We start from the raw sequence: 27,118 nt of genomic DNA, 5'->3' as shown, positions 1-27,118 counted from the left end.
TTGTATTTGAATTGGGATTTGGTGGATCATTTTTCAAACAACCCGTAAAGAGATGGATTGTGATTCCCTCTGTGCTGACACATAAATCACCGACAAATTGCACTTAATTAGTATTTCTAATATTTCTCTCCATCTAATTAATATATCTATTTTTAGTAATTTTTTTTAGATTTGTTTATATTAACAAATGTTATATGAAAATTCAAATTTATCGCCGATTGAATTATAAGTACAAACTTATTACAGAATAAGTGAATCTTATTACAGAATAAGTGAATCTTTTCTTGCCAAACTATATTTACGGGTAAAAATGTACATCATCACATGCATTAACGTGTGATGATGTATAAGGGTAGTTTAGTAATAAAAGATTTATTTGACCTTTCAATAAGTTTTTAATAAGTTAATTAGAGTAAATATGAATTTTCATTCAACTTTTTTGCTGATATTAGCAAATTTGGTAAACTTTACTAACGGATGGATCTATTAATTGGATGGAAACAAACAAAAGGAATACTAGATGTAATTTTTCAAATCATAGGAGGTCTACCTGGTGTAATTACACCAAATTTTATAAAAGAACAGCATAATTATCCCTAAATTTATACTATATATTAAGGGAGAGCGTCTTTTTTAATATTTAATTTATTTTTAATTATTCATCTACCTTCCCAATTAATTTTCTTATAAATTTAATATTAATTTATTATTATATAAATATTTTATTTCAAATAAAATAATACAGAATTTGAATGCATCACAAATTATTAGTTAATTATAGAGAGTGTGTTCCTTTCTTATGTGAAGAAGCAAAGTATGAGGGAAGAGTTGGGTGTTAGTGATGACAAAGTATGCCTCATTTGAGTGGCACAGAGTAGATTACCATCCACACCTAATTTAATAACACAGAAAAGAAGCATCCATCCACATGTCTGTGTTGAATAAAACCAGACGTGTAGATAAAAGATTAGGAGGTGTAGGTCACCTCTCACATCTATCCTTCTCCGCTGAATCAATCCATATAAGTAAACACAGCAAGGATCCAACCCCCATCATGCATGAATCATTTAATTCAAACCCACACGCACACACACTCTTTTTTTAGCCTCTCCTGTGTATAAAAATACCCACTGTTTTCCCATTTTCTTGTCTGGGAGGAACAGAAATTGCAGTGGGGAGTTGTTAATTTTCTCCCTGTTTCTTGATTACTCTTCTCCTGTTCTTCTTGTTGGTGTACAACTCCTTACCTACTCGTTACCAGCTGCATATATAGTAATAATAGCTATACGTTTGTGAGGGATTTCTGCCATGTCGAGAGTAGTAGCAGACCATACGTCATCCCCGTCGCCAGTTCGGGATAGCGTTCCCTTTTACGACCGGAGAGAAGTGGCGGCGGAGATGTCACGGGCTGACGCGTGCATTTCTCCGACCCTTGGCCAGCTCCTGAAACGCGTTGGAGATGTGCGGAAGGAAGTCACTGGAGACGAGACTCCGGTGCACCAAGTGCTGGACGTGAGCGATACCAGCAGCGTTGAGCCCCGTTCCCTCCCTTTTGTTCTCTCCTTCACCCATATCACTTACAGTGTTAAAGTTCGCCGCAAAGTTAGTCTCACCAACTTCTTCCGACGACAGCCGGCCGCGGATCCGGATTCTGGTGAAACTCTTTTCTCGGCAACAAAAACAATTCTCAATGACATCTCAGGCGAGGCGCGGGACGGTGAGATCATGGCGGTTATGGGTGCGTCTGGCTCTGGGAAATCCACTCTGATTGACGCTCTGGCCAATCGTATGGCGAAAGGAAGCTTAAAGGGCTCCATCAGTCTCAACGGCGAGCAGTTGGAATCGAGGTTACTTAAGGTGATTTCCGCATATGTGATGCAAGACGATCTGTTATTCCCCATGCTCACTGTGGAAGAAACCTTGATGTTTGCGGCGGAGTTTAGGCTGCCGAGAACCCTCTCCAAGTCCAAGAAGAAACTCCGAGTTCAAGCCCTGATCGATCAACTTGGGCTACGTAACGCCGCCAAGACCGTGATTGGTGATGAGGGACATCGCGGTGTCTCCGGCGGCGAGCGTCGGCGCGTTTCAATCGGAATCGACATAATTCACGATCCAATCCTCTTGTTTCTGGATGAACCCACCTCGGGCCTGGATTCCACCAGCGCTTTCATGGTGGTGAAGGTACTGCAGAGAATCGCGCAGAGCGGAAGTATTGTTATCATGTCCATCCACCAGCCGAGTTATCGGATTCTTGGATTGTTGGATCGGATGATTTTCCTATCGCGTGGGCATACAGTTTATAGTGGCCCTCCTTCAAATTTGCCAGTGTTTTTCTCCGACTTCGGGCACCCGATTCCAGATAACGAGAATCGGACTGAGTTTGCTCTCGATCTGATTCGGGAACTGGAGGGCTCACCCGGTGGAACTAAAAGCCTGGTAGAATTCAACAAGTCTTGGCAGGCGTTAAAGAGAGGCAATCAAATGAATTCTGAATCCCCAGCAAATATTCTAAATTTGTCACTGAAAGAGGCAATAAGTGCCAGCATTTCAAAAGGAAAGCTAGTTTCTGGTGCTACTGCTACAAATGGTGCCAACAGCCCTACATCAATGGTTCCCACATTTGCAAATCCTTCATGGATTGAAATGGCCGTACTGTCAAAAAGATCATTCACCAATTCCCGGCGTATGCCAGAGCTTTTCGGGGTCCGCCTGGGTGCAGTCATGGTGACCGGGTTTATCTTAGCTACCATGTTCTGGAGGCTCGATAACTCGCCCAAAGGGATTCAGGAAAGGCTCGGATTCTTTGCATTTGCCATGTCCACAACATTCTACACTTGCGCTGATGCCTTGCCGGTTTTCCTCCAAGAAAGGTACATTTTCATGAGGGAAACTGCTTATAATGCTTACAGAAGATCGTCTTATGTTCTGTCACATTCATTAGTGTCACTTCCATCCCTCTTATTCCTATCACTTGCATTCGCTGCCACCACCTTCTGGGCAGTGGGCCTCGACGGTAGCTTCTTCTTTTACTTCTTAATCATCTTCGCTTCTTTCTGGGCGGGGAGTTCTTTCGTGACATTCCTCTCAGGAGTTGTGCCTCACGTCATGCTCGGATACACCATCGTGGTAGCTATTCTGGCCTACTTCTTGCTCTTCAGCGGCTTCTTCATCAACCGAGACCGCATCCCGCCTTACTGGATTTGGTTCCACTACATATCCCTCGTAAAGTATCCATACGAGGCTGTGCTGCAGAACGAGTTCGAGGATCCGGTGAAGTGCTTCGTGCGCGGGGTTCAAATTTTCGACAACACCCCATTGGGTGCAGTTCCAAATGCATTGAAGGTTAAACTTCTGGACAGCCTGAGCAATTCCTTGGGTATGAAGATCACCAGCACAACTTGCGTGACCACAGGAGCGGATATACTGCAGCAGCAAGGGATCACTGATCTCAGCAAGTGGAGTTGCTTGTGGGTGACTGTTGCGTGGGGCTTTTTCTTCAGAATTCTCTTCTACTTGTCCCTGCTGGTGGGCAGCAAGAACAAGAGGAGGTAACCGGCGGAGTTGATCAATCGGGCTGGAAACCAACACCTCTTTTGGCTCTTGTCTTCTTAACAATCTTACCATTTTGTATCTCCCTTTCCTTTGCTCTTTGCTATTATTCTTTCCTTCCTTCTGGGTTTTTTTTTTTTTTTTCTAAGCTTTTCCTAAGATGTTTTTTCAACATTAATGCTGAATGCCAGTGGGATTTTGACTAGCAAGCCGATCTCGTGTAAAGTATCTTGGTTGGTTGTAATCAAGCCTATCAATATCATGAATTGGATATATTCGTCGCTAAAGTTGCTCCAATCTGAACAAACTCCGGGAGTTATTGGGCTATGAACCACAAACACTATTCCGAAATGAAATATATTAGATTAAATTGGATTTCATCATATTTAAATAGATAGATCGTTGCACTCTCTTCCCCTGAGATTTAAAGTAATTACACGTAAACCTTTTATGATTTAGAAAGTTATATCTAACACCTCTAATATTTGCTTTCATCTAATAAGTAAGTCCCTCTATTGGTCAAAATTCACTAAATCTGAAGATATTAATAAAAAAAATTGAATGAAAGTTGATACTTATCCTCCATTGATTTATTACTGACTCATCGCAAGTTAAAATATTTTTTTTTACTAAACTATCCTTATCACAGTGAAGATATATCTACTATCATCCATTAACACATGAAAACGTATGAGTGGAATTTGGTTATAAAAATATTTATTTGACCTGCAATAAATCAGTAATAAGTCTATCGAGGGTAAATATAGATTTTTTTTTCAATTTTTTTGTTAATATCAGCAAATTCGATGAATTTTGACTAAACATGGGAACTTATATATTAGACGAAAGCAAACCTCAAAAGTACGAGATGTAATTTCCCAAACCATATAGAGTTTACATGTTATTACACTAAATCCAAAGAGAGGAGAATGTAAATTATCCAATAAATAAATTACACAACTAGTACTCTATATATATTTATTATATGAATAATATATAATTGAAGGATATGATTGCGTGATTGATTCAATTAGTCAACCAGAGGCCTAACAGTCTAATAAGAGCTTACGTTTTGTTTTGCTTTGCTTTGCTTTTGTGCATCTTCTCTCGATCTATTTTAATTTCAACAAAGAGTTATGTTAGGTGCAGTTGAATGGGAGTTGTACTGAACTTTTACCAGTGAACTATGACCAAATGTTATTTATTTCATTATATATATGTTATAATTGGTGTTGGTGTCCTTGCTAAGATTATTAACTTGAATAACAATATATATATAACTTGAATATTAAGTTTAAAATCTATTTAGTTTGGATTATTGCTTTTGAAAAGATTATTCAACTTTTTGTTTTTTTTAATTTTTAAGTTATGTATGTCTATGAGATGCTACTGAATAGTAATTGAATACTTATTTTTTCATGCATGATTTGTTTTTTTAAAAAATGCAAAAGAAATTATAACTTTTAGAAGTTTATGGTATTTGCTTCATTTTTTTGTAATTGCATAAAAATTTAAACTTGTAATTTTTTTATTGTAGTTTAATATACTTTTAAGTAATCAATTCTCAATTGTTCTTCTTAATTAATTTTTTCCAACTATACCAAATAATTTATTATTGAAATAAAAATTCTATGTTAATTTATCATATTTGGTTCAAATAAACATACACTAAGTAAATAGTAGTACATAGTGTTAATTTATAATATTTTGTTCTTATTATATCGTAAACGAATAACGAATTATATAACAAATAGTGGTCATACCTCAAATATTCAAATTACATTTTAGTTTATCTTACAGCAAAAAGTGTTTACTTTATAGGGGAAGTGATTTAATTGATTCATCTTTTAATCTCTTTTGCTTTTAAAATATTTTCTCTACATGACAATTAATTTAATTGATATTTTTTTATTATAAAAAGTAATCTAACTAATTCTCATTTGTACCTATGCTAAGAAATTTTTAATGCATCCTTTGAATTTTTTTAGTAATTTCATGTTATATCATAAGGGCATTTTTTCTATCTTGTAAGTATAATATATTATGCATATAATATTAAAAGAATTAATATGAGTAAATAAGTACACTGTGAAAAGTAAATAAGTGTGGATAATGTGAAAAGTAATCAATAAGAATCACTACATGTAATATAAAAGCAATCAATAGAAATTAACAAGGATATTATTTTACATTTTTATCTTTATTAAAATAATATTACAAGGTTAATTTAATCGAATAAAAAAAAAGAGAGCAACTTTTAAACTCATTCATACTTTTATAGATATATAGATAGGTTCCATATTCCTAGGGGGTTGATGGGTTGAGTGGAAGATCTATGCAGATCCAAACCCTATCACAACCTACGTTGTGGCTTCTTTTCCTTAGTAGACGAATGACTTCCTCCCACCTGTAAAGTGGCCACGTTGCTTGGACAGGCGATCGAGCTCCAAACTATCCCTCCTCGTGGGTCAGTGAACTTTCACTGCAACCACCTCTCCTCAAAGCCATAAACGGGTACCTGGGCTGAGGCCTAAGGGCCTAGCTCTCTTGGGCCTCTTGTACTTGGGAACTTTTTATTGGACCTCATGTGAGTTGGGCCCATTCTTGAGCCTAGTGTATTTTTAAGGCATCAGCAAATAAAGCCCATAGTTAAACCAATAAAGTTGGGTCGTGCATTTGATGACAACTATGAAACCAACTATCGGTGGTTGATCTAAAATATTTTAAATTGATAACCCTAAAAAATGGGCATTGAAGAGTTCTTTAGAAACTTGAATTAAATGATGCATTCATATAATGAGTGTTTGTATTTCATCAATGATAGATGTGTGACATCTATTCACTTTAGTAGGTGCTTGAAAAATGAGTAGTCAATTTCACTGAATTGACTCGTATGAGTTGTCAAATGGAAGCCATGTGGTATTGTCGGTATGACTAGAACCTCGTAGGTGTGACAGTCCAAAAATTAAACCTCTGACCTCAGGAACCACATTAGCTTTATGCATGGGGCAACTGTTGTTGGAATAGATGACTAGAAAGCCAATTGGAGATCCATTCAACAAATTCATATGGCCCAATATATCTTGGACTCAATTTTCTTTGCTTGCGGAATCTCAAGATCCCCTTCCATGGAGATACCTTCAACCTTATCACCTATTTCATATTTCATCTCCTTTTGGTGTTTTTCAAGGTAATTTTTTTGTTGATCTTGGGCTGCTTTCAAATACTTCTTCACTATCTGTATCTTTTTCACCGTTTCTTACACCAATTCAGGATCTTCCAATTGTCGTAATCCCTTAATATCCCAACATACTGGATTGCGACATCTCCTTCCATATAAAGCTTCGTATGGGGCCATACCGGTACTAGAATGAAAATTATTGTTATTTGCAAACTCCATAAAAAATTAGGTGATCATCTCAGTTGCCCTTAGACTCCATTGTACAAGTCCTAATCATATCTTCCAGGTTCTAAATTGTTCTTTCTGATTGCTCATCTGTCTAAAGATGAAATGCAGTACTGAAATGTAATTTTATGCCCAACGCTCTTTGTAAACTTCCCCAAAACTGTGAGGTGAATCGAGGATCTCTATCAAACACAATAGATACAGGTACTCCATGTAATTTCAAGATTTCGGAAACGTACAACTCAGCTAACTTATCTAAAGAATCACCGAGTCGTATCGATAAGAAGTGAGTTGATTTCATTAATCTATCCATAATACCCAAATAGCGTCATGCTTCCTGAGTGTATGTGGCAACCCTATGATAAAATCCATAGTAATCTTTTCCCACTTCTATACTAGTATTGATAAAGATCGAAGTTTACCTGTTGGCGCCTGATGTTCTACTTTTACCTACTAACATGTTATACATTTAGCTACGAATTCTCCCACATCCTTTTTTATTGTTTGCCACCAATAGTACAGTCTTAAATTCCGATACATCTTTGTAGTACCAGGATGCATGACATATGATGCATTATGAGTTTCTCGCAAAATCTCCCTTCGTAACCCATCTACGTCGGGTACACAAATTCACTCCCGTTCGCTATCACTCCATCAGTTCTTATTGAAAAATTTGACTTCTTACCCTGTTTCATTCTCTTTAGAATCCGTAATAAGAAAGAATCTTGAGTCTGTGCTTCTTTAATTTGATCACAAAATTTGACTTAAGTTGCAAGGTTGCCAAAAATCCTTTCATTTGACCAATTTTCAATTTTGTATTCATAGATCTCATTTCCAGTAGCAATGTCAGATTGTGACTTCCCAAACTAGCTAATGTACTTGAACTCTTTCTACTCAAAGCATCTGCTACCACATTCGCTTTTCCTGGATGGTAATCAGTAGTATAGTCATAATCCTTCAACAGTTCTATCCATCTTCTTTGTCTCAAATTCAATTCTTTTTGCGTCAAAATATATTTCAAACTCTTATATCAGTGAAAATATAAGATTTTCTCCATACAAATTATGTCTCCAAATCTTTAATGCACAATTGAGGCCAACTCCAGATCATGCGTGGGATAAATTAACTCATGAGTCCTCAGCTAGCGAGATGCATAAGCAATTACCTTCATATGTTGTGTTAATACACGACCCAAACCCTACTTAGAAGCATCTGTATACACTACATATCCACCGCTACCAGACGGCAAAACCAAAATCAGAGTTGAGGTCAATCTTTTCTTCAACTCATCAAAGATTCGTTGACATTGTTGAGTCTACTGAAATACTACTCCCTTCCTCAATAACTTTGTCAAAGGACTGATGATTATGGAGAAGCCCTCGACGAATCCCCTATAATACCCTGTTAACGTCAAGAAACTTCTGACTTCAGTCGCATTCTTCGGTACTCTCCATTTCATAATAGCTTTTACTTTTGAAAGGTCGGGCATAACCCCATCACCAGATGTTGGTCATACTCCTCCCTACTCCTCAAATACACCAAAATGTCATCTATAAAAATAATAACAAATTGATCCATGTACTCTTGGAATGTACGATTTATCAATGCCATAAATGCTTTTGGTGCATTTGTTAACCCAAATGACATCACGAAGAACTCATAGTGACCATAACGAGTGTGGAAAGTTATTTTTGGTATGTTTTTCTTTGCTATCCTCAACAAGTCAATACAAGACCTCAAATTGATCTTTCAAAATGTTGTAACCCCCTTTAATTGGTCTAGTAAGTCGTCAATTCTTGGCAACGAATATTAAGTATGCAATATTAAGAATATATATATATGTAAACTTAATTAGCTATACTTACCTAAAATCTCAAAACAATTCAGTTAACACGAAGAGCTGCTCAATCCTCCACTTTATAGTCACGTCCTATAATAAATCATAATATATATAATAAATACCTTATAAATATCGTAAATTCTAAATAAGATATTATGTGATATTCGTATATTTCCCGACAATCTTTTTATATTCTATTTATATCGAAATTCAACTTTGCATTCCACTTTTTTTTAAATACTACATTTCTAAGCTTCTCAAATATACATTTAATTTATCAATTTACTCATAAGAATTTCTTTAATCAAACCCCTTAATTCTTTATAACTATCGTTTTTAATAACATCCTTAAATAAAATTATTACGAAAATCTCATTTTTCTTTTCAGTAAATATAATATTTTTCAAATAAAACTTTCTAATATTTCTTAAATATACTTTTCGAATATTTCTATAAGTTTCCATCAATTTATTGCTGCTATAGAATGTAATTAAAAATCAATACATATAATTATGCATTCAGTTAATAGGCCCGACGAAATTAAGTAAATTAACTATATTAATGATTAAATCTAATAAATTTAATAATTTAATTACTCAACTACAACAATTTTAAATCAACTGAGATATTTAATTCAACTTACATATAATACTATAATTTTTTTATTAATAATATATGATATATGAATAATAAATAATAAAAAATATATAAAATATGAGTCGGATCCGGACAGTCCGGTATAAAATTCTTACCCCGTCGGAACACCAAAAGCAATATCAAATCGGCCCCAAATAGAACGGGTTCGGGTCGAAAGCCCAATTGCCATCTCTATCCGCAAAGCTTACACCAAGCAAATTCTTACCCAGGGATTCAGTCAATTTCTCATCTCGCCGAAGCCGTGGAAAACCCCCCAAGACACCCAGCAACTTCAATTTGCATGCATTCTCTCCCCTCGCATAAATTCATTCAGAAGATCGCAAGGAAGAGAAGTAATCAAATTTACTGATTGAGTAGAAATTAGAAAAAGAAGTCTTGGGATTGAGAGCTACAAATAATGTCGTGGTTGCGATCGGCGGTCAACAAGGCAGTGGAGGTGGGGAACAAGAACAACCTCACCCGCACCGTGAAGAACTATGCTGACTCCGTCGTTCATCAAGCCGGCCAAGCTGTTGCCGAGGGCGCCAAACTCCTCCAAGATCGCATGGTAAATTATTTCTATTTCAACCATTTATCATTTCCTTTGTTAATTTCAAAAAAATTGATTGAGGTGGCTGTGTATATTTTTCTGGAGTCAAACAGAATATTTTCAACTTGGATGTGGGGAAATTAGTTTGTATTGAGATGAAACAGAATAGTGCAAACTTGAACTTTGTTAAAAATTAGTTACTTTGTTTCTAGTATTGTGTCATTGAAGGTTTTCACGTAGTATGCATAGAAGCAATGTTGACACAATATTGATGGATTGGATGGAGTTTTAAAATATATTAGTTACTTGGCTAAAGAACTTTGCTTTCTTACTGTGTGCAAATTTTGATTTTAATATTATTTGGGTTTAATCAGTAATAAGAAAAAGACGTTTTAAGCTAGTACTTTGAAGCCGGTAATATAGATCAGAAGATATCCACTACCTGAATATAAGAAAAGGAATATGAGTTCTTACATTATGAAAATGTTCTCATGATCTATTTTGATTAGTATCTCTTAGCCTCTTACTGTACTTTGTTTTGACCTTTTGCCTCTACTGATAAATTCTCCAATTAATCTTGTCAGGGTGGTCGAAACATTAAAAGCTTCAAGCAGACTGTGCGAAGGTTGGAAGAGGCTTCCATTTCATGCAGGGGACGCGAGAGAGTTGAGTTGATGAGACGATGGTTAGCTGTCCTGAAAGAAACTGAAAAATCTTATGGTATTACTCTTGAAGATAAGGACAAGAACAATGAGCAGCATCAACTTGTTGAAGAACCAAAGGAGAGCCCAAGAAGACAGTCAATGGTTAGCTAGCTATTTTTTATGTATATGTATAGGTATACTTTTATTTCATTCTAGTATTACTAAAAGCGAACTCATCCTCTTTTCCACCATTTCTTCTTTTTACTTCATCTTGATATATTTCTCTCATTAAAGATACGGATTTACCAAGGTGCTAGCTCCCGTGGGGCTTAACCACAATGTTCATAGCTAGCTTGTATGCTTTGTGAAAGTAAAGCACATATAGTTTTACCCATATATGCATAAAATAATATAGAAAGATCGATATACTTCACCTGGAAGCAATGAACCTTTAATTAATCTGAACTAGATCATCAGAGCCAGAATATCTTGAAATAGGACTTATGTTTAATTCTTCTAAACCTATTGCAGCAGCCAAACTATAAATTTTATAATGGAAAAACAATAGCCATGATTTGGATGAAAAAGGACTAAAATTCAGATCCTGGTAAAGCATTCCTTGAGTGCTCAAGTTTCTGTGCTTCCCTTCTATGAGACAACTGGCAAGGGCATGAATTAGCCAATGGGAGCTTCCTGGTGCACTTTGAATAAGTATGCCATTAATCCCGGAGAGTGTAAAGCTGGTTTAATATTCATAAGTTGTTTGCTTTGAAGAATGAGACCTAATAGCGGTTTAGGCTGGGTATGTGCTCTTTGCTCTCCATGATCTGGAGTACCTTGAAGTGCAGCCTTAATAGGCGAACTTTTGCAGTATAGCATTTGATTTAAAAATCTTTGTACCAACTATATCAACTGTTTTGCTCTTCCTATACTGATTTACATTTACAGCCTTTAGTTTTCTTATGAATCTCACGCGCTTTGGTTTTCCCTTTAGCTTTTCTCTTTATACCCTTTAGTTTTCTGTATTTGTTATCCTCTTAGCTCTTTCTATACTGAATTTCATACCCTTTACTTTCTTGACACCTTCTCCAATGTTGGATGGAGTTCTCAGTAATTCCTGCAAGTAGATTTCTCTGTTCTATATATAGGACATGAGGCACCACAGTAGCTGAACTTGCATATAAAATTTATAGATTTCCTACTAAGCGATCTACTTTTTGTTGTTCTTACAACTTATGAAGACTAATCTTCCTTGCATTGGAGTTATTGACAAAAAAGGATTTGTGTCTGGTTCTTGCTGTCACCGTCGCTTGATAAAAGATGGAATTTTACCTGTCTAAAATTCTTAATATGAATCATGTAATTGAATCTATATTCACCATTCATGATTATTTGCCAATTTTGGTTGTCTTTATTCCTGAATCAACTTATCATGGATCCAAATTAGTTATGTTACATAATCTCTTTCAAATTGGCAGGTGTTGTACTGGGACCCAGATATGGGGGGTGAACCTTTGACTTTTCGTGATGTCTTTCTTTGCAGTCAGGCTTTGGAGGGAATATCCATATGTATGGTATGTCATTTAGGTTTGATTATCTAAGTCCAGGTATTTTCTGAAATGAATTTATGTGCAGTTCATGAACTTTTAACCATGATCATGCTTTCATTTATAGGGCTAGTAAGATATTGGTTGTTCATCTATTGTGTACAAAAGTCACTGGTATGAGTAACTGCAGCAGCCAATAATTCTTGGCCCAAGAATGCGTTTAAACTTTGGGCACATGTTATTGTTTCTTGGATATGCTACATTGTGAATTTTATGGTACATATCTGAGATATGTATTAATTGGGAAAACTCTTGAATTCATTGATTGGTCAAGCCTTACGTCTTGAGCTGTATTCTCAAATAACAATACTATGAATGTAAAAATTAGATTCTTGCTGTTTTGTACAGATTATTATCTGAATTTGTTCTTTTCTTTTGTTTGATTTAGATTCTTGAAGCTCCAAATGAAGATGAAGTTTCTATGCTCCTTGAATTGTTTGGGTGAGTTATTTCACTATGTTAGCTGATACGATATTGGGTCCTAACTTAGAGAGAGCATATAAGATGAAATATTATTGTACTAGGTCTTTCTACTAAATTGTGCACATGCAGTCTCTGCCTCACAGGAGGGAAAGAAGTGCATAATGCAATAGTGAGCAGCATTCAAGATCTTGCAAAAGCTTTCTCCAGCTACCAAGATGAAGTATTGGTACAAGTTCAAACCCAATTTTATCTATTTGTGGAAAGCTGCTTCAATATTGAAAATAGTCTTGGCTGCACGATTGTAAATATCTTCTCCAACACTGCAAATGTATTATGTCTGCAGTGATCTCATATTGCAATGCCCTAAGCTTGAATTAGGGACAAATGTAAAGACCTCTAGCTTCGTTTGTTAGAATGCAAGCTGAAGATGCAAGTCATATGCCTTAATACTGGATCCTATGTATCTGAATTTTGAGTGTCTAAAGTAGCTGATAATATTACTGTTTTGGGTAGGTTAAGAGAGAGGAATTGCTTCAATTTGCTGAAGGAGCCATCACAGGGTTGAAAGTCAATGCTGATGTTCAGAGGTTAAAGAATGCCCAGTTTGTATACTTATTTTCGCCTGCATGTACTTTCCCTCTTGATGAAACATTTGGTAGTTTACGTTAAGTGACTAACGTATTAACATAGTATTACATAATTTCGCCTGGTGACGGCATTATTTCTTGGTAGAACTTAAGTCTTCCGGATGTCTTAGTTTTATTTGTTCTAGTTTAGGTGACAGGGTCAGGGTCAGAGGATGCAAGTTTGTGTGCAATTTCTATTGCTTTTCAGTGGAAAGAGGCTGCCATATTAAGAGATTGTTTTAAAAATATATTCAACTTTTTAAAATTCAAGATGCATTTCTCCTGTGGATAGTGATGATCTGTGTACAATTGGCACATCATTGCTAAATATATCTTAGAAAAGCTATCACCATGCACTTTTGTGATATATACTGTAAAATGAATGTAATTTGAATGCAGGAAATAAGTACCTGAAATGGGTTTCCTTTTCACTTCCTTTTCTATGCCCTTCAGAATATGCAAACTAATTCAGTGATTACATGCATCATATGTTCTTATGAGATAGTAAATAGTGATTACACAGAACATATGTTCATATGAAAATTGTTTCTTATTGTGGTCATGTGTGGGCATGGCAACAAGTTGTAATGTACCTCAATTTGAAACGTAGTCCACATGCTGAACTAAGTACTGCAAGGACCCTATGTCACTTTTAACTATTTGATAATTCTCAAGCTTGACTTCAATACCTAAAGAACTAGAAAATACATATTAAAGCTACAACTACATGAACTTGACTGCAGCTTGGAGAATTGGAAGTTATTTCAGATTGACTTGTAGAAAAGTCCAACCATATTTATCTTATAAAAAATTCGAGCCAATTTGAGCAGTGTGTTCTTTGGCTTTATGCCTTTACCCTTTTCATATGAGTACCTAACTGAATCTTGATTGAAGATGATGGGTTCTTTAAAGGAAAGGGCAAGGTGGTGGTTCCACTTCATGGAATGAGTTTTTTCTTACCTTTGACCTATGTCTACAAACAGAATCAATGCAGAAGTCGCTGTTTTGAAGAAACAACTGGATGAATTAGGAGCATCACATAGTCATGGTGGTGATGTTCATGAAACAATCATTAAACAGAGCACTGCTCCGACAATAGAGGTGAACATAACTGCAGCCACCTGTTCTTTTATTGAACTTTTGGTAGCATCCTTCTCAGTGGGGTTTTATTATGCCTTTAGTCAATTGCAGGTTATAAATGTGACTGGACTATTGATGTATTGCTCAATACTTGTATCCTCTCTGGTTCATTATATTAATTTGGCTTCATATAGTGCTTTGGTTTTCCGAACTAATTGAATAGCTGTTTTTGAGTTTAGCTCATATCTATTGTTTTATGCTTAATCCTGAAACTGGAAATAGTTTCTTGAGCCCATTGCGGCATCAGGGACAAGATATAACTGAAAAATAGAATTGGTTAATAAGTGCTATTAGCTAACTCATAACCATATATAGTAGCTTATATTTTACTATGAAATTGGGTTTTATATGGGAAGTTTAAGGTCTTTACCAATGGTCATGAAAGACAAGCTTTTCTTCGTTCTAACAATCCGGAAAAGACCAAACCATGTAGCCAAGCATTACCGAGTTCCTTGCATGGTCGATAGATATCCATAAATATGACTGAAATATTTAATTTGGAAAAAGGCAATAAATGGGGCAACGATGAATGCACAAGTGCATGTACATGGAATGCATAAATATTATGTATGCATAATGTATGTGTATGACATATATTATCTCCCCCACCACAGACACACACACACATTACTGTCCCAGTAATCTAAATTAATGAAGCAAGTCATATGTTCTTTTCCAGAAAAGGTATGCTGCAAAAAGAGTATAACTTTGATTTTCTTCACATGAAAAAAAAGAAGCTTGATAATGTTCTACTAGATCCTGCAGTCTGTTGCATTTCTCAAAATGTTTTGCTTAGAATGGCAGCAATAATTTTTTTGAAATTTTTGAAAATCATGCTACTATTATTACTATTGGTAGGTAAAGCTATTTCTCAATTTAAAAAAATGATGACATAAATAATTTAGAAGATAATTATAAATGATTTATACTTTTTATTGGGAATTTCATTTCCTAATTATTCCTCCGCTTTGAAATTAAAGCAATAAAGCAACTGTGTTCATAATCTTTTCACAAGAACTACACTGCTTAAAAGATTAAAATACAATTTTGTCGAAGATTCTTTAATGTGAGATACGACATTCTTTATATATGTTTATTTATATCTATAATCAGTAATGAGATGTGGTATGAAGGATCAGTAAAATGTCCTACTACATAAGCATTAAAATTTAAATACTGAAGTTACACCATCTTAAATCGAACTGGTAAAAAGCTTATGCTCCTATTTGTGTCTTGGAGTTGTTTAATGATATGTTCTGCATATGATTATATATAAGACATGCATATAATTTCTTGTGCTGAATGCTGGCTTCTTTTTGACCCCTTTATGTCCAGCTGCGAATTAGCTGAAGCAAGGCTCGAGTTGTAGACAACAAAGAAAACCCATTGTCTCTTTTGTTTTGTATATATTTGGAAGAAGTTTGCTCTGCTGGTTAAAACTGCAATTATTTCCAAGTTACCTGCATAAAGACTCTCTATTCCAAGGCAAAAATCTAGCAATAGTGTTGTTGTGTATCCAATGATCTAGATCTGCTGAATTACAAGTATGACTGGAATTCTGTCTAACTTTTTTCTTTATTAGGATCTTAAAGCGGCACTTGCGCCTATCCGAGTTTGTTCCAGATTAGAAGGGCTTCTACTGAAAAAGAAAGCTCTTAGATATGGAGACACAGCTGAAATTCATTCTCAAAAGGTATATTTGCGGGCCTTCTGCTCTGGTTATAATCTCACTCATATTCTTGCGGGACACAGTTAATAGTCATTCTCAAAAGTCATACTAATAGTTGTCTGCCTGTTTATATTCTGAGGTTTCATTTGTTCTTGGAGTAGAGCACCTTTTGATGTTCACATCAGGATTACCTTGTCTTGTTTCTATTGTAGATTACATGTGTTAATAAGAATCATATACTGACATTTGCCCATCAAAAATGTGAAGGTTCTTTTCGTCACACCATTTTTCTTCATTAATACTTTGTCAGTTCCAGTTTCTTGTAATCTTTGTGTCCTTTGCCTCCATAGGAATAAAAGACCTATAAAACTTGTGCGAGCATACCTGTGGAGGACATCTCCTTCAAGTTTTCTGAAAAATCTTAATAGATTAGTAATCTGCTTCAAGTTGTCTAAGAAAAATCTTAATGGCATTATACTCTAGATGTCTGAATCTGTTTTTAAGCATTACAGGTTGATAAGTTGAAAGTCTTGTTGGAATCTTTGGCGAGCTCTTCCTCAAAAGCTGAGAAGCGCATCTCTGATAACAGGTATAGAAGTGTTTATGAAAATTGTATTTTCTTTATTCTAATTCTTTTCAGTTATTCACACGCCTTTGATTCATTTGACACTTACCCTTGTTATTCTTGTGCTAGAAAACTCTGTTGTCATTTTTCCTATTATCTCGTTTTCCAACTCTTTTTCCTTATTATATCATACAAGTTATGTTGATAATACTATGCGAACTATTATCCTTTCCACTCTCTCATATGACCTATTTTTGCTGTAATGATCATCATTCTTGTTTATATTCTTCTTTCTGAAATATATTTATACCTTCTGTTTCCTCACTGTTTGTTGGTTTTAATGTACAGGACATAATTTTTCATATCTTGAATGGATTCTGCATAATCATCAGCTGTTTCATTGTGGATGTAATATTCATTATTACCTTGAACAACGTAAACCGTGGATAGCATGAGGCAATAAACAGAACCAACAGAATAACATACTTGACTGCCAAGTATCTTATAACAACTTTTGGGGTAATAACCTAACAATGTTATAGTGTTAATAAATTAAGCAAGAGAAAAATTTGGGATGCAATTAAATATCAAGTAGAAACGATGAATAAGACTAGCAACTGAAGGTGTGCTACCAGTCAAAACTATCATGACAAGCTCCCAGTAAGATATAGAACCAACCCTAAGAAAAGATCAGTCTCATCAATTTCAAAAGAAGTAGTAGAATAGCACTTTCAGAAAGGGTATTTGAGTGAGCTCCTTTCTATCTATAGCGAAATGTTGCCCTTTTATAAACTAGTGTATAGTCTTATGCTGAGGTCTCTACTGTATTTATTCTTCTTCTGAAGTGAATTTATTATGATAACCAGATTGTTGGTGTACTATGCTTGGTGGTAAATACAATGAGGCCTTGTGGAATTTCTTTCCCAATTCTATTTAGATCTAGGGCAACTGTAGGTAGATTTGACTGAGCACCTTTATCTTATATGTATTACCGTGTCTGACAGGAATCTTTGATGTAAACAGTTTAGACTATATTTGTTTAATTTCTGAGTCTCTGTTTAATTTTGTAATTTTCGTTGTTGCTCCTATCTAATATATCGCTTCATAATTCTGTGGCAGGCTTCATAAAGAAGATGCATTGAAGTTCCGAGTGAGCAAAGCCAGTGAAGTTAGTGAAATAGAAAAGGTAATGTCTCCCGGGACTGTCATCCTTTCATTCCTAGGTACATGAAGTCTAGAAAAACTGGGTATGGAATTCATTTGTCAATTTAGATTTTAGGAGGCACAGATACATCTGAAACTGAGGATGATAAAGTGAGATTATCTGTGACAATGTCAGAATTGTTTTATTTACTCGATGAGCTGGTTTTTATATTTGGTGAATAGAAAATGACGCTCTCAAATGCTTAATGTCTTGCTTGATATACCCCCTGGTAGCGAGTGACAAATTTTTATTGAGAAATTTGTGAGAGGCATTTCCCACATTTTGTAATTCTCTGTCATGTTATGTATGACTTCAGTCTGTATTTAGATTTGAATTTTGTTTGGTGGATATTTAATGAAATGCAGCTCAGCTCAATTGTATTAGATGGCAGAAGCAAGATGTCAGTGAGTCAGTGACTCATTTCGAGTAACTGATGTGTAGAGCCGTGATAATCTATGGTTCAGAAGGTCCACTTACCATTCTTTAGTTGCTAGTGCTTGATTACTAGCTTAGTAAGTGGAGACTAAATTGTGATGCAGGAAATTTGCTCCACATAGAAAATTAGAGGGTGTCTATATAGTTAAGCAAACACAGTAGATTAATGAAAAATGTAAAAATTGAGAGAGTTGTTATTGCAGAGGATTCATTGGGTTTGAGTCCCAAGAAGAGAGTGTGAAGCCCAAGAGGACAGAAGGGAAAATATGAAATATTAATGATGATTACCCCTAATCATAACCCTAATGCACTATTTCGTAAGAAACAAATATCCTGGACTGCTTTAATAAACAATATCACCTAAATGTCCTCACCTAATTAACTTTGACAGAGCTTAAACAATTCAAATGGCATCTAAGTTTTAAAACATGGGACACACTGGAAAATTGGCCTGGCCCAACACATACCAGACGGAAAGTATGTGTTGAACACGGCATTGATACGTGTTGGAGAAGCTTTAGACATGTCCATACATAAGACAGGAAAACGAAAAATTGAAACCTGGTGTTGGATAGGGATATGCATTTTTGAGACAGCAACATTGGGATCTGTTCATTTTATTCCACATGCTTCTTCAAAATATCAGATCTTGAACTTCCAACATTTGGAGATTTGATGGGCAAAACAAGGCTGCTTAGGTTGAGGCAATTGATAAAGATGGAAGGATGGCCAATTTCATGGTATTGTACCACGGTTGGTGAAGGAGGATGTAGGATAGTTGATTAGTGGCTGAATAAGGGTACTCCATGAGTGTTAAGAGGAGTTGCTGGCTGAATCAATGAAGTAAGAGAAGAAAGAATGATAGCGCACAAAAGGAAATCCTGTGGGCCACTTACTTATGCATTGTTAAATGGCCATTTTGCTACAAATTTAACATGACAGACTTGTGAATTGATTTATAAAATATAAATTCAATTAAATGACAAATATATACCAAGAATGTTTTGTGTATTACTTTCTAAAATGAAAAGTGTTGGTCTGTATAATACATTATAGAAATACTTGTTACTGTGTATTGGTATATGGTATCTATGTGTGGAAGCATATTTGATAGCTACCGTGTTCTTCTCTTAATATTTTCAGCATTATCATGTATCAGATTGTGTCTGTGTCCAGAATCATAGGGAAAGCAACTTAAAACAAAATTATTTACTGAGACAGCAGTCATTTCCTGCATCAGTCTCCCCATGTTTGAAAAGAATTTTGCTCTACCAAAAACGTTGGAAGATATTCAGATAAGGTTTGGATTTAATTTGCTGGTGCTCTTTTTTTGAAATGCATGTACTCACTTTAGTTGGATCCCCTAACCTTTCTCTAGAAATATGTGATATATTTTCCGCATCTAGCTAACTTTCTTAAGTGAATGTCAAATATCACCATTTAACTTTGATTGTCTGTCCATTCTTTAAGTATATTCTGTTCGAACAAATGAATGTTTGACTAACTTTCAAGTTGTTGGGCAGTTGAACCAATCTTCTTGAGAATGTTACATGGCCCAAAGTTTTGGCTTTCAGCTTATGATACTTGCCCTTGTGTGATTTTTCTTTTCTTATTATGTAACTGCACCGACCAGTATCAATTCTCCTTCAAATTTTTGTTCCTTGAAAAGTGGATGCTGAATTACAGATGTGGTGAATTAAATAATTTATTCTAATCCTGGTGGCTTTGAAAATTTCTTTAAGTATGCTCTACAGCTGTTTTGTGTTTGACTGTTTTCTGAGAATAGTGACTTCTGTCACCTTCACACTATCATAAATTCTAGATGCATATGAATATGTGTTTTGGGCCCATATATAGGGATTGAATATAAGGTTGCATTCAGCCAGGCATTGGTGGGCTTGCCTGTCTTAAACTTTCACGCTATCCACTGTCCTAGCCCCTCAATTCATGTGACTGAGTGCTCCAGGGTGGGCAAGGTTGTAGGTTTACTATATTTCTGTAATATGGTTCAAGGAGGCCACCATGGAGAGATAGCGGAACGCTCGTGATTGGGGATCTAAGGTGTCAGCATCAACAGAAGTTGTACAATAATCTTGTTTATGTGTTGACTATATAGACAGTTGCATTATATTGTTTGTTTAAAACGTTAGTTTTTATTCCATGATATTTGATCTACCGTTGATATTGCATCATGTGCATGCACGGTCCTTACTGAGCATCAGTTCACACCTGACATTATTCTATAGATGAGTTAGAGGAGCCAAGATAAAGAATGATTGAGGGACTAGAGATGTGAGTAGGCAATAGTTTGTACATGACGACTAGAATAGTTTGCGTGGTCTTATGCTTTAGCTAGAATTAGGTGTGTATACCCCTTCAGCCTGGGTTGTTAGGTAGCACTTGCAAGCCGTGTTGTAAACTATTGGGTTGTGTATATTCTGGTGCCCCTTTTGAGTGTGTGTAGCTCTGTTGAATGACTTCTTTCAATCTTGTAATCATAATCCTTTCCTGATCTATTTATAACTTTTATTCAGACCTAGTCTCGTCTTAATTTGGATACATATACATTTGGGGCATAAGTCATGACAGCTTCCACAGTGAAATCTACAAGATAGATTTTGAGACCAAGGAGTCATCTGGACAAGGGTTTTTTCCATGCCAGCCTCAATTCTTCAGTGCTTCTTTGGCTACAAAATTTCACCACTTTATCATAAGATACTCTCACATGCCTTCCCTACTTTAAAACATATAATGATGCCTCTAGTCCACTTCTTTGGTGCAGTCATAACACAATATACCACACAACGATTCTCCTTGAGTAGGCAAGATATCCATCTAATTCTTCATCATATTAATGATATATTGATTCTTCAAGTTCACACACTTCATCTTCAAACATAACCAAATAATGGCTTCTTTATGGGAAGGAATACACTTTCGTGGTCTATTTCTCCACAAGTGAAGGACCTATTTGGAGCGTTGTTGCCTACAGTTTGTACGCTGTACTAGCAAAATTTTGTGCTTTATACCTTATAATTTCCTTCCTCTTTTTATTTATTGTCAAACAGCACTAGCACTTCACCCATTTACGTTGAAGTACTTATAGGGTAAGCTTTTTGACCTGATTATTTACAACAAATGTTTTGAATAGCAGCTCACTCCCGTATTTAGCATTATTCTATGTGGTGGGAGGTTGCCTTGCAACATAAAGCGTTGTACCTTTTTCATTGAGCATCTACTTGAAAAATGCAGCCACACCTGTTTCATCAGTTCTTAACAAGATGTCATTTTCTCAATATTCTCATCCAACCCACCCAAAACTCAGAGAGAGATTGTCTTCTGCTTACAGTATGAATTGTCGTCTACTTTAGATTTTGAAATCTCATGCATCTGCTGCATAATCTGCATGGGTAAGTTGTTTCCTGAATCTTCCTTGCATGTGCCATGACATTTCAAGGATTGTTTTGTCCTTGGCGAGCATTATTCTCAGGATGGGCAATCTGAGTCCATTTGTCCGATTCTCTTTACTGATCAACTTAAGTGGAACAAATAGAACGTCACTTCATTGTGATGCAGATTGCAGAAGAAATGACAGGCCTCAGAAAGATTATGTCTGTTATTTCCTCGAAGTCTCTCTTTTTTCCGCATTACTGTGAGATTTTGTTTCTTATGTGTTGTCAAAGTTATTGAATTTTCTTTGCAGGCAACAAAATGGTCACAGTTATCCATGTGGTCATGGGAGATAATTGGATTAACTATGTGATGGCTAGTTGAATGATTGCTGCTTTCTGGAAGTGGTTATGTGACTCGATTATTCTTTTCCAGGAACTAGCAGCTGAAATTTCTGTTCTTGAAAAACAGAGGGATGAACTTGAAGCTCAATTGAAGAAGGTTTTCATCCTCTTAACTTATCAACTTTGGGACATTGTCTGATGAGATAAATGACATGTACCCTGGTGTATCATGGTGTTTTATTTTTTATCTTTCTACTATTCTTTTTTATATTTTTCTATACTTGTGCTCTTACGAACGATTGCCTAAATTGTGGCTGAATGAGAGTGAATAATCTTCGCAAGTCGTATGTGAGCTAATTTCGGAGAATATTGAATCATGGTAGTAATATGATGTAAGGGAGCTGGGATTTAGTTTGTTTCTGACTGTATTGGTCCATACAAGGGCCACAATGCTGAAAACTGAAAGAGGCCAAGTCTTGGTTTAGTTCTTGACCACCATTTAAAGTTTGAATTACTGACTAAACTTTAAACAGTAATTCCATAGGATTTGATACAATACTGTTGCTGTTCTTTTGGCAAATAGTCTCTGTCTCTCTCTCTCTGGGTTGTCCACATGCAAACTCTGCCTTCTATAATTGTAAGAAGATCATGAGTCCAGTTTCAATTGAGACAATTCGTGAAAGGCCTACGGTCCTTCTCATTTTGCTTTTACAGTAACTTATATATGTATTTTCAGTTGAGACTGATCTTTTTTATGTGGTCTGCCAGTATCAATGTTTCAGTTGATTTCTTCTTAATGATGTCATTTGATTGTTAATGGGGGAGCATTTTGATGAAAAAGGTTAATATCTCCCTGTCTGCTGTACAAGCTCGTCTTCGCAACGTAGTGGAAGAGAGGGATCAGTTCTTTGAGGCCAATGATCAGATTGTTGCCCATTTAAAAAATAAGGTCTGCTATGCATTTCCTTTGACTATTTTTCCTTATCCTGTCAAACCACATAGATGAATACTATATATTGCTAATTAGGTTACCTACAGGAGCTCTGAGTTGTTGTTTCAATTTTTGGTTGCAAGCTTGACATGTCTTTACAACTTTGCAGGAGGATGAACTAGCAAAATCCATTACTTCATGTCGTGCAGAAGCAGATGTTCTTAGTACATGGATCAATTTTTTGGAAGATACATGGTCTCTTCAGTGTTCATATGTGGAGACTAAGGAGAAGGAAGTCAAGTATGTTTCGTGAACTTTGATGCCGTCTGCTTTAGCGGCAGGAAAGCCCTGATCTTAAATACGTTAATTTAAACTTCAGTACTTCAAGTTTTTTGTGATTTTAGTGTATGCCTATCTATTACTTATAAGCTTTATATTGCTAGTCACAGTATCTGAGCTTATATTGTTGCTACTTTCTATTTGCATTTGGAAGTGCTGAATTGGAGAGACATGAAGGTTATTTCACAAAGTTGGTCGGACAGCTGCTCTCTTCTTATGAGGTGCTTCTTATTTTTTTCCACTTCCCCTTTGTTAGTTCTTGGAGAAACTTGTGAACAATCTCTCTCTTTCCCATTTCGATGCAGAAAGAGTTGAGACCTTTTATTGATCGCATTGGGAAGTATGTGGAGAACTTGAAGAGCTTAAATGAAGGGTATTGACTTGTTGGCAATAAAAAGATAGTTGGATGACCCCGATTGAGTGCATTCCTGATGCTTCTATTCTTGACAGGTTGGCGATGACATCTAAAGTGGAAGCTGATGTTTCCGAAATGTTGAACCCAAGGAGGAATCTTGAGGAGGAATACCTGGATTATGAAGCTAAGGTAAAGTGTAACTTCCTGGTATCAGTATGCTTTTCTGCAGTAGCATCATTTAGATGATGCATTTTATTTCACTATCAAGATTAAAGCACTCTGTAATATTGCGATATCCAACGTTTCAGGAAATTTATGTGTTTTATTTCTTTAATCACAGATAATAACAACTTTCAGCATAGTAGACAACATGAGAGAGCAATTCTATGCCCAACAGGGGAAAATCTCCAGGTCTGACTGTGCATGCTTATTTGTAAGTTTTCTATGAAGACTCACAATATGAATGTACTAAAAGTATTTATTACTGGTTTTGCATCCATTCAGTAAAGAGAATCTGAAGGTTAAAGAGCTATTTGACAATATTGAGAAGCTAAGAGAGGAATTTGAATCCATCGAAAGACCTACCTTAGAAATGGAGAATCCAACAAAAGAGACAGACATATCCTCTGGTGAAAAGCAGCAGGAAAGTGTTACAAATTCTTTTACAGAACAAGCAGCAAAGGAACTTAATGCTGGGAAAGTTAACAATGACCCTCAGCCACCACCAGTTAAGTCAGAGCAGGTGCTGGACCCTGAGGCAGAATTGGCAAAACTGGAGTCTGAATTCGGAAAGGTAAACCGGGATTACTCTGCAGAAGAAATTGGTGAATGGGAATTTGATGAGCTTGAGAGGGAGTTGAGATCTGGTGACTCGTCAAGAAAGTAGATGTGTCAAGTTATCAAGATTGGTAAGTATTTCATACCGTTCAATTGCCAGTTGTACAATCTAGATGAAGGATTTTGAACTCAAGCATATTTTGGCCTTGGAGTTCATTGTAACGTTTCTGCCATTTCAATATATTTGTTTTTCTGTAAATTCTCATACAACCTTGTATGAACATCTGTAAAATCAGAGGATGTTTGGCGCTTGATGTATGTAATGTATTCAGCTGAGTATGGTTAAAAGATGTGATTGTCTTGGGACTCACTTTATGTGTAAGGTGAACTATATAAAAACCCAATAATGCTGGGACATATTACAGTGAGCACTACCACTATCTGTGCTGTTTCACTTATTCTTTGAACTCGGCATAGGGCATTCCCCTTTTTCTGGACCCAAGGCTTGCCAGGTGAAAGACATTGTTGGATGAGGAATTTGAGTGGAGCAGCTTCCTATAAAAACACACAACAGGTGTTTTAAGATTTATCAATCAACAAGAAGATAAATTTCGTGTGCGAAGGAAGGGTATTAGCTTGTTCGGTTGTTTGATTCCGATTTAGCCTAGATCGTGTCGAAAAAAAATTTGGCAAAATTTTCCCCCTTTGTTTTAAAAAACGAAACTAAATAGCCTTGTGTTAACAATATAATGCTTTCTTAAATTTAGTTCCCTTGCCTCTTTTAGTTAATTGCGGCTAACTATGTTAAATTTTATATCAATTAATCACTTATTGTATAATGTTCTTTATCTTGATGTTCATCAAATCTTTTCCCAGTATATAGAGATTAAGGGCTTACATTTTACAAGTTTTGAGTATGTATTATTATATAATATAAATTATGAAAATAAATAAATAACATTAATTCACCTAGCCCACCTCCCCGCCCCGTTGAAACCCTCGCTAGACCCCTAGCCCTTGCCGCGCTCCCCTAATACCTCCCATCATCCAATTTGGGTGAGTGGTTGGCTAGCACATAAGGGGGCAATATCGCCGCCACGACAGTGGCCGCCTAACAGGAGGCAGCGTTTCATAGTGCAAAAGAGGGTGACCGTCGTCGTTGCCCAAATTATTTAGATTTTTAAGTTTTTTTAAAATTTAAGAAAATTAATTTATTTTTTTCAGATTTAAAAATAATTTAAAAGAAAGTATGAAGATTTTATTTTAAATACGTATAATAATAATTTGAAATTAGATACTATTTATAGTAAATTTTATTGAATTCTATGAACCCTTTCGCGTGCTTCTTCCTAGTTACCATAACGACAATAATCGAGAAAAAAATAAAGTCGACGGCTTCTCATTTTACAAGCCAGAATCTAGTGACCCTGCGGCTCTGACGATACTATAAAAATGAAATTGAGCCATCACTCGTGATCACATAATTGAGAGCAGACAGGGAATCATAGCATACATGAAGGGAAAGCAGCAAGCTGAATGGAAAGCATAACAAGTCAAATAAAACTGAAGGTTGATCACAGCCCAATGTGGATGACCTGTGGCCAGAAAACCATTAAAGCAAACCGTATGTAAAACGTTCTACTCTATTATATACAAGTAGTTCACAAAAGAATGCCTTCTTTTACACTTAATAAATTTCCTGTCAAGGAAGAATAATGTACAGCAGGAGGTGGGGAGAAAAATGGGTCGAGAGGTAACAAAAGTTGAGCCGATTCACAACACACCAACACACCAAAAAGAGCACGAAAAGAATACTAACACAATGGCCACCTACTTGAAAGTTACGCTCATTTAGCAGTTCCTATCTATGACTAACAAATCAATATAACATGGAGAACTAGGCAAAATGTCTAATTCAGCCTGCCTCTAAGAGAATATGCATCTACTCTTAAAAAGCCTATCCTCAAAACTACCCAAGCCTTACAAATTCTATACCCACTCATAAACACATACTGCAGCAGCCGCATTAGACATGCTAACAGTGAACCTTTGCAACCAGCAAAGAAACCATCATCTTAAGCCCACTTCAATTCTTGCCCATGTTACAAGACTAGAATCCCCACGCTAATTGGCTTTTTCAATGTGGAAATGGACCCACCTGTGTCACAACTATTAGAGAATGTCACGGAGCTCATCTAAACAAGCCTACGCTGTCGCATCCCCTTACCAAAGTGAGGTTGCATCAAGCGAACATATAAACCATTCTTAGCCACTAGCATATCATGAGTCCCTTCCTCCACAATTCTACCACCATTAAGTACAACAATATTGTCAACATGCCTCATCATAGCTGCTCGATGTGCAATTAGAATAGTGGTTTTGTTCCCCATAATCAGAGTATCAAGAGCTTCCTGTACCACCCGGCTTGACTCAGATTCAATGGATGAGCTTGCTTCATCCAATAACAAAATTGGTGCGTTCTTTAAAATAACCCGAGCAATTGCGATTCTTTGCTTCTGTCCAGGAGTTAAATCAACACCCCTCATCCCAACATGAGTATCATAACCATGAGGCAAGCTGCTAATGAAATGATGAGCATTTGCTATTCTTGCTGCTTCTTTCATCTCTGCTTCACTTGCATTGTGCCTCGCGTATATGATATTCTCTCTTATAGTTGTCGAAAATATG

At 36.0% G+C, this 27,118-nt stretch overlaps 3 protein-coding genes across 4 annotated transcripts in view; 2 read left to right on the top strand and 1 right to left on the bottom strand.

Moving 5' to 3' along the window:
• The first annotated feature begins 909 nt into the window (after positions 1–909).
• Positions 910–3,874, top strand: LOC105179673 (ABC transporter G family member 1-like). Its single transcript, XM_011103322.2, has one exon. The coding sequence runs from the start codon at positions 1,309–1,311 to the stop codon at positions 3,550–3,552; it is 2,244 nt and encodes a 747-aa protein (XP_011101624.1). The 5' UTR covers positions 910–1,308; the 3' UTR covers positions 3,553–3,874.
• A 5,737-nt stretch (positions 3,875–9,611) lies between these two features.
• Positions 9,612–24,780, top strand: LOC105179672 (myosin-10). 2 transcript variants are annotated; one of them, XM_011103320.2, is made up of 18 exons: positions 9,612–9,999; positions 10,566–10,787; positions 12,104–12,199; positions 12,621–12,673; positions 12,785–12,881; positions 13,169–13,257; positions 14,265–14,382; positions 16,004–16,114; positions 16,603–16,679; positions 17,775–17,841; positions 22,120–22,185; positions 22,870–22,977; positions 23,129–23,259; positions 23,453–23,519; positions 23,604–23,671; positions 23,749–23,842; positions 23,994–24,064; positions 24,158–24,780. In XM_011103320.2, the coding sequence occupies exons 1-18, from the start codon at positions 9,850–9,852 to the stop codon at positions 24,537–24,539; spliced, it is 2,067 nt and encodes a 688-aa protein (XP_011101622.1). In that variant the 5' UTR covers positions 9,612–9,849; the 3' UTR covers positions 24,540–24,780. The 2 variants fall into 2 exon arrangements, with proteins under 2 accessions (XP_011101622.1, XP_011101623.1); XM_011103321.2 differs by having other exon boundaries at positions 9,613–9,999; positions 13,169–13,242.
• A 1,310-nt stretch (positions 24,781–26,090) lies between these two features.
• The window catches only part of LOC105179670 (ABC transporter B family member 20), a 12,937-nt gene continuing 11,909 nt past the window's right edge, over positions 26,091–27,118 (bottom strand). Inside the window, 1 exon segment of the mRNA XM_011103318.2 lies at positions 26,091–27,118. This exon segment is cut by the window's right edge and continues 12 nt beyond it. Within this exon segment, the coding sequence (XP_011101620.1) occupies positions 26,626–27,118 (493 nt within the window). The 3' untranslated portion in view covers positions 26,091–26,625.

This window comes from Sesamum indicum, unplaced genomic scaffold, assembly GCF_000512975.1.
Source record: "Sesamum indicum cultivar Zhongzhi No. 13 unplaced genomic scaffold, S_indicum_v1.0 scaffold00188, whole genome shotgun sequence".
NCBI classification, from domain to species: domain Eukaryota; kingdom Viridiplantae; phylum Streptophyta; class Magnoliopsida; order Lamiales; family Pedaliaceae; genus Sesamum; species Sesamum indicum.
The sequence above is the reverse complement of the archived record's forward strand: the minus strand, read 5'-3'. Positions and strand labels throughout refer to the sequence as shown.

Excerpts from the sequence above, each read along its gene's own strand:
- LOC105179673 (XM_011103322.2), top strand. The coding sequence starts at position 1,309 with ATGTCGAGAGTAGTAGCAGACCATACGTCATCCCCGTCGCCAGTTCGG.
- LOC105179672 (XM_011103320.2), top strand. The coding sequence starts at position 9,850 with ATGTCGTGGTTGCGATCGGCGGTCAACAAGGCAGTGGAGGTGGGGAAC. Across the intron at positions 14,383-16,003 it reads GCACTGCTCCGACAATAGAG|GATCTTAAAGCGGCACTTGC; the intron begins GTGAACATAACT and ends TTTCTTTATTAG. Across the intron at positions 16,680-17,774 it reads AAGCGCATCTCTGATAACAG|GCTTCATAAAGAAGATGCAT; the intron begins GTATAGAAGTGT and ends ATTCTGTGGCAG.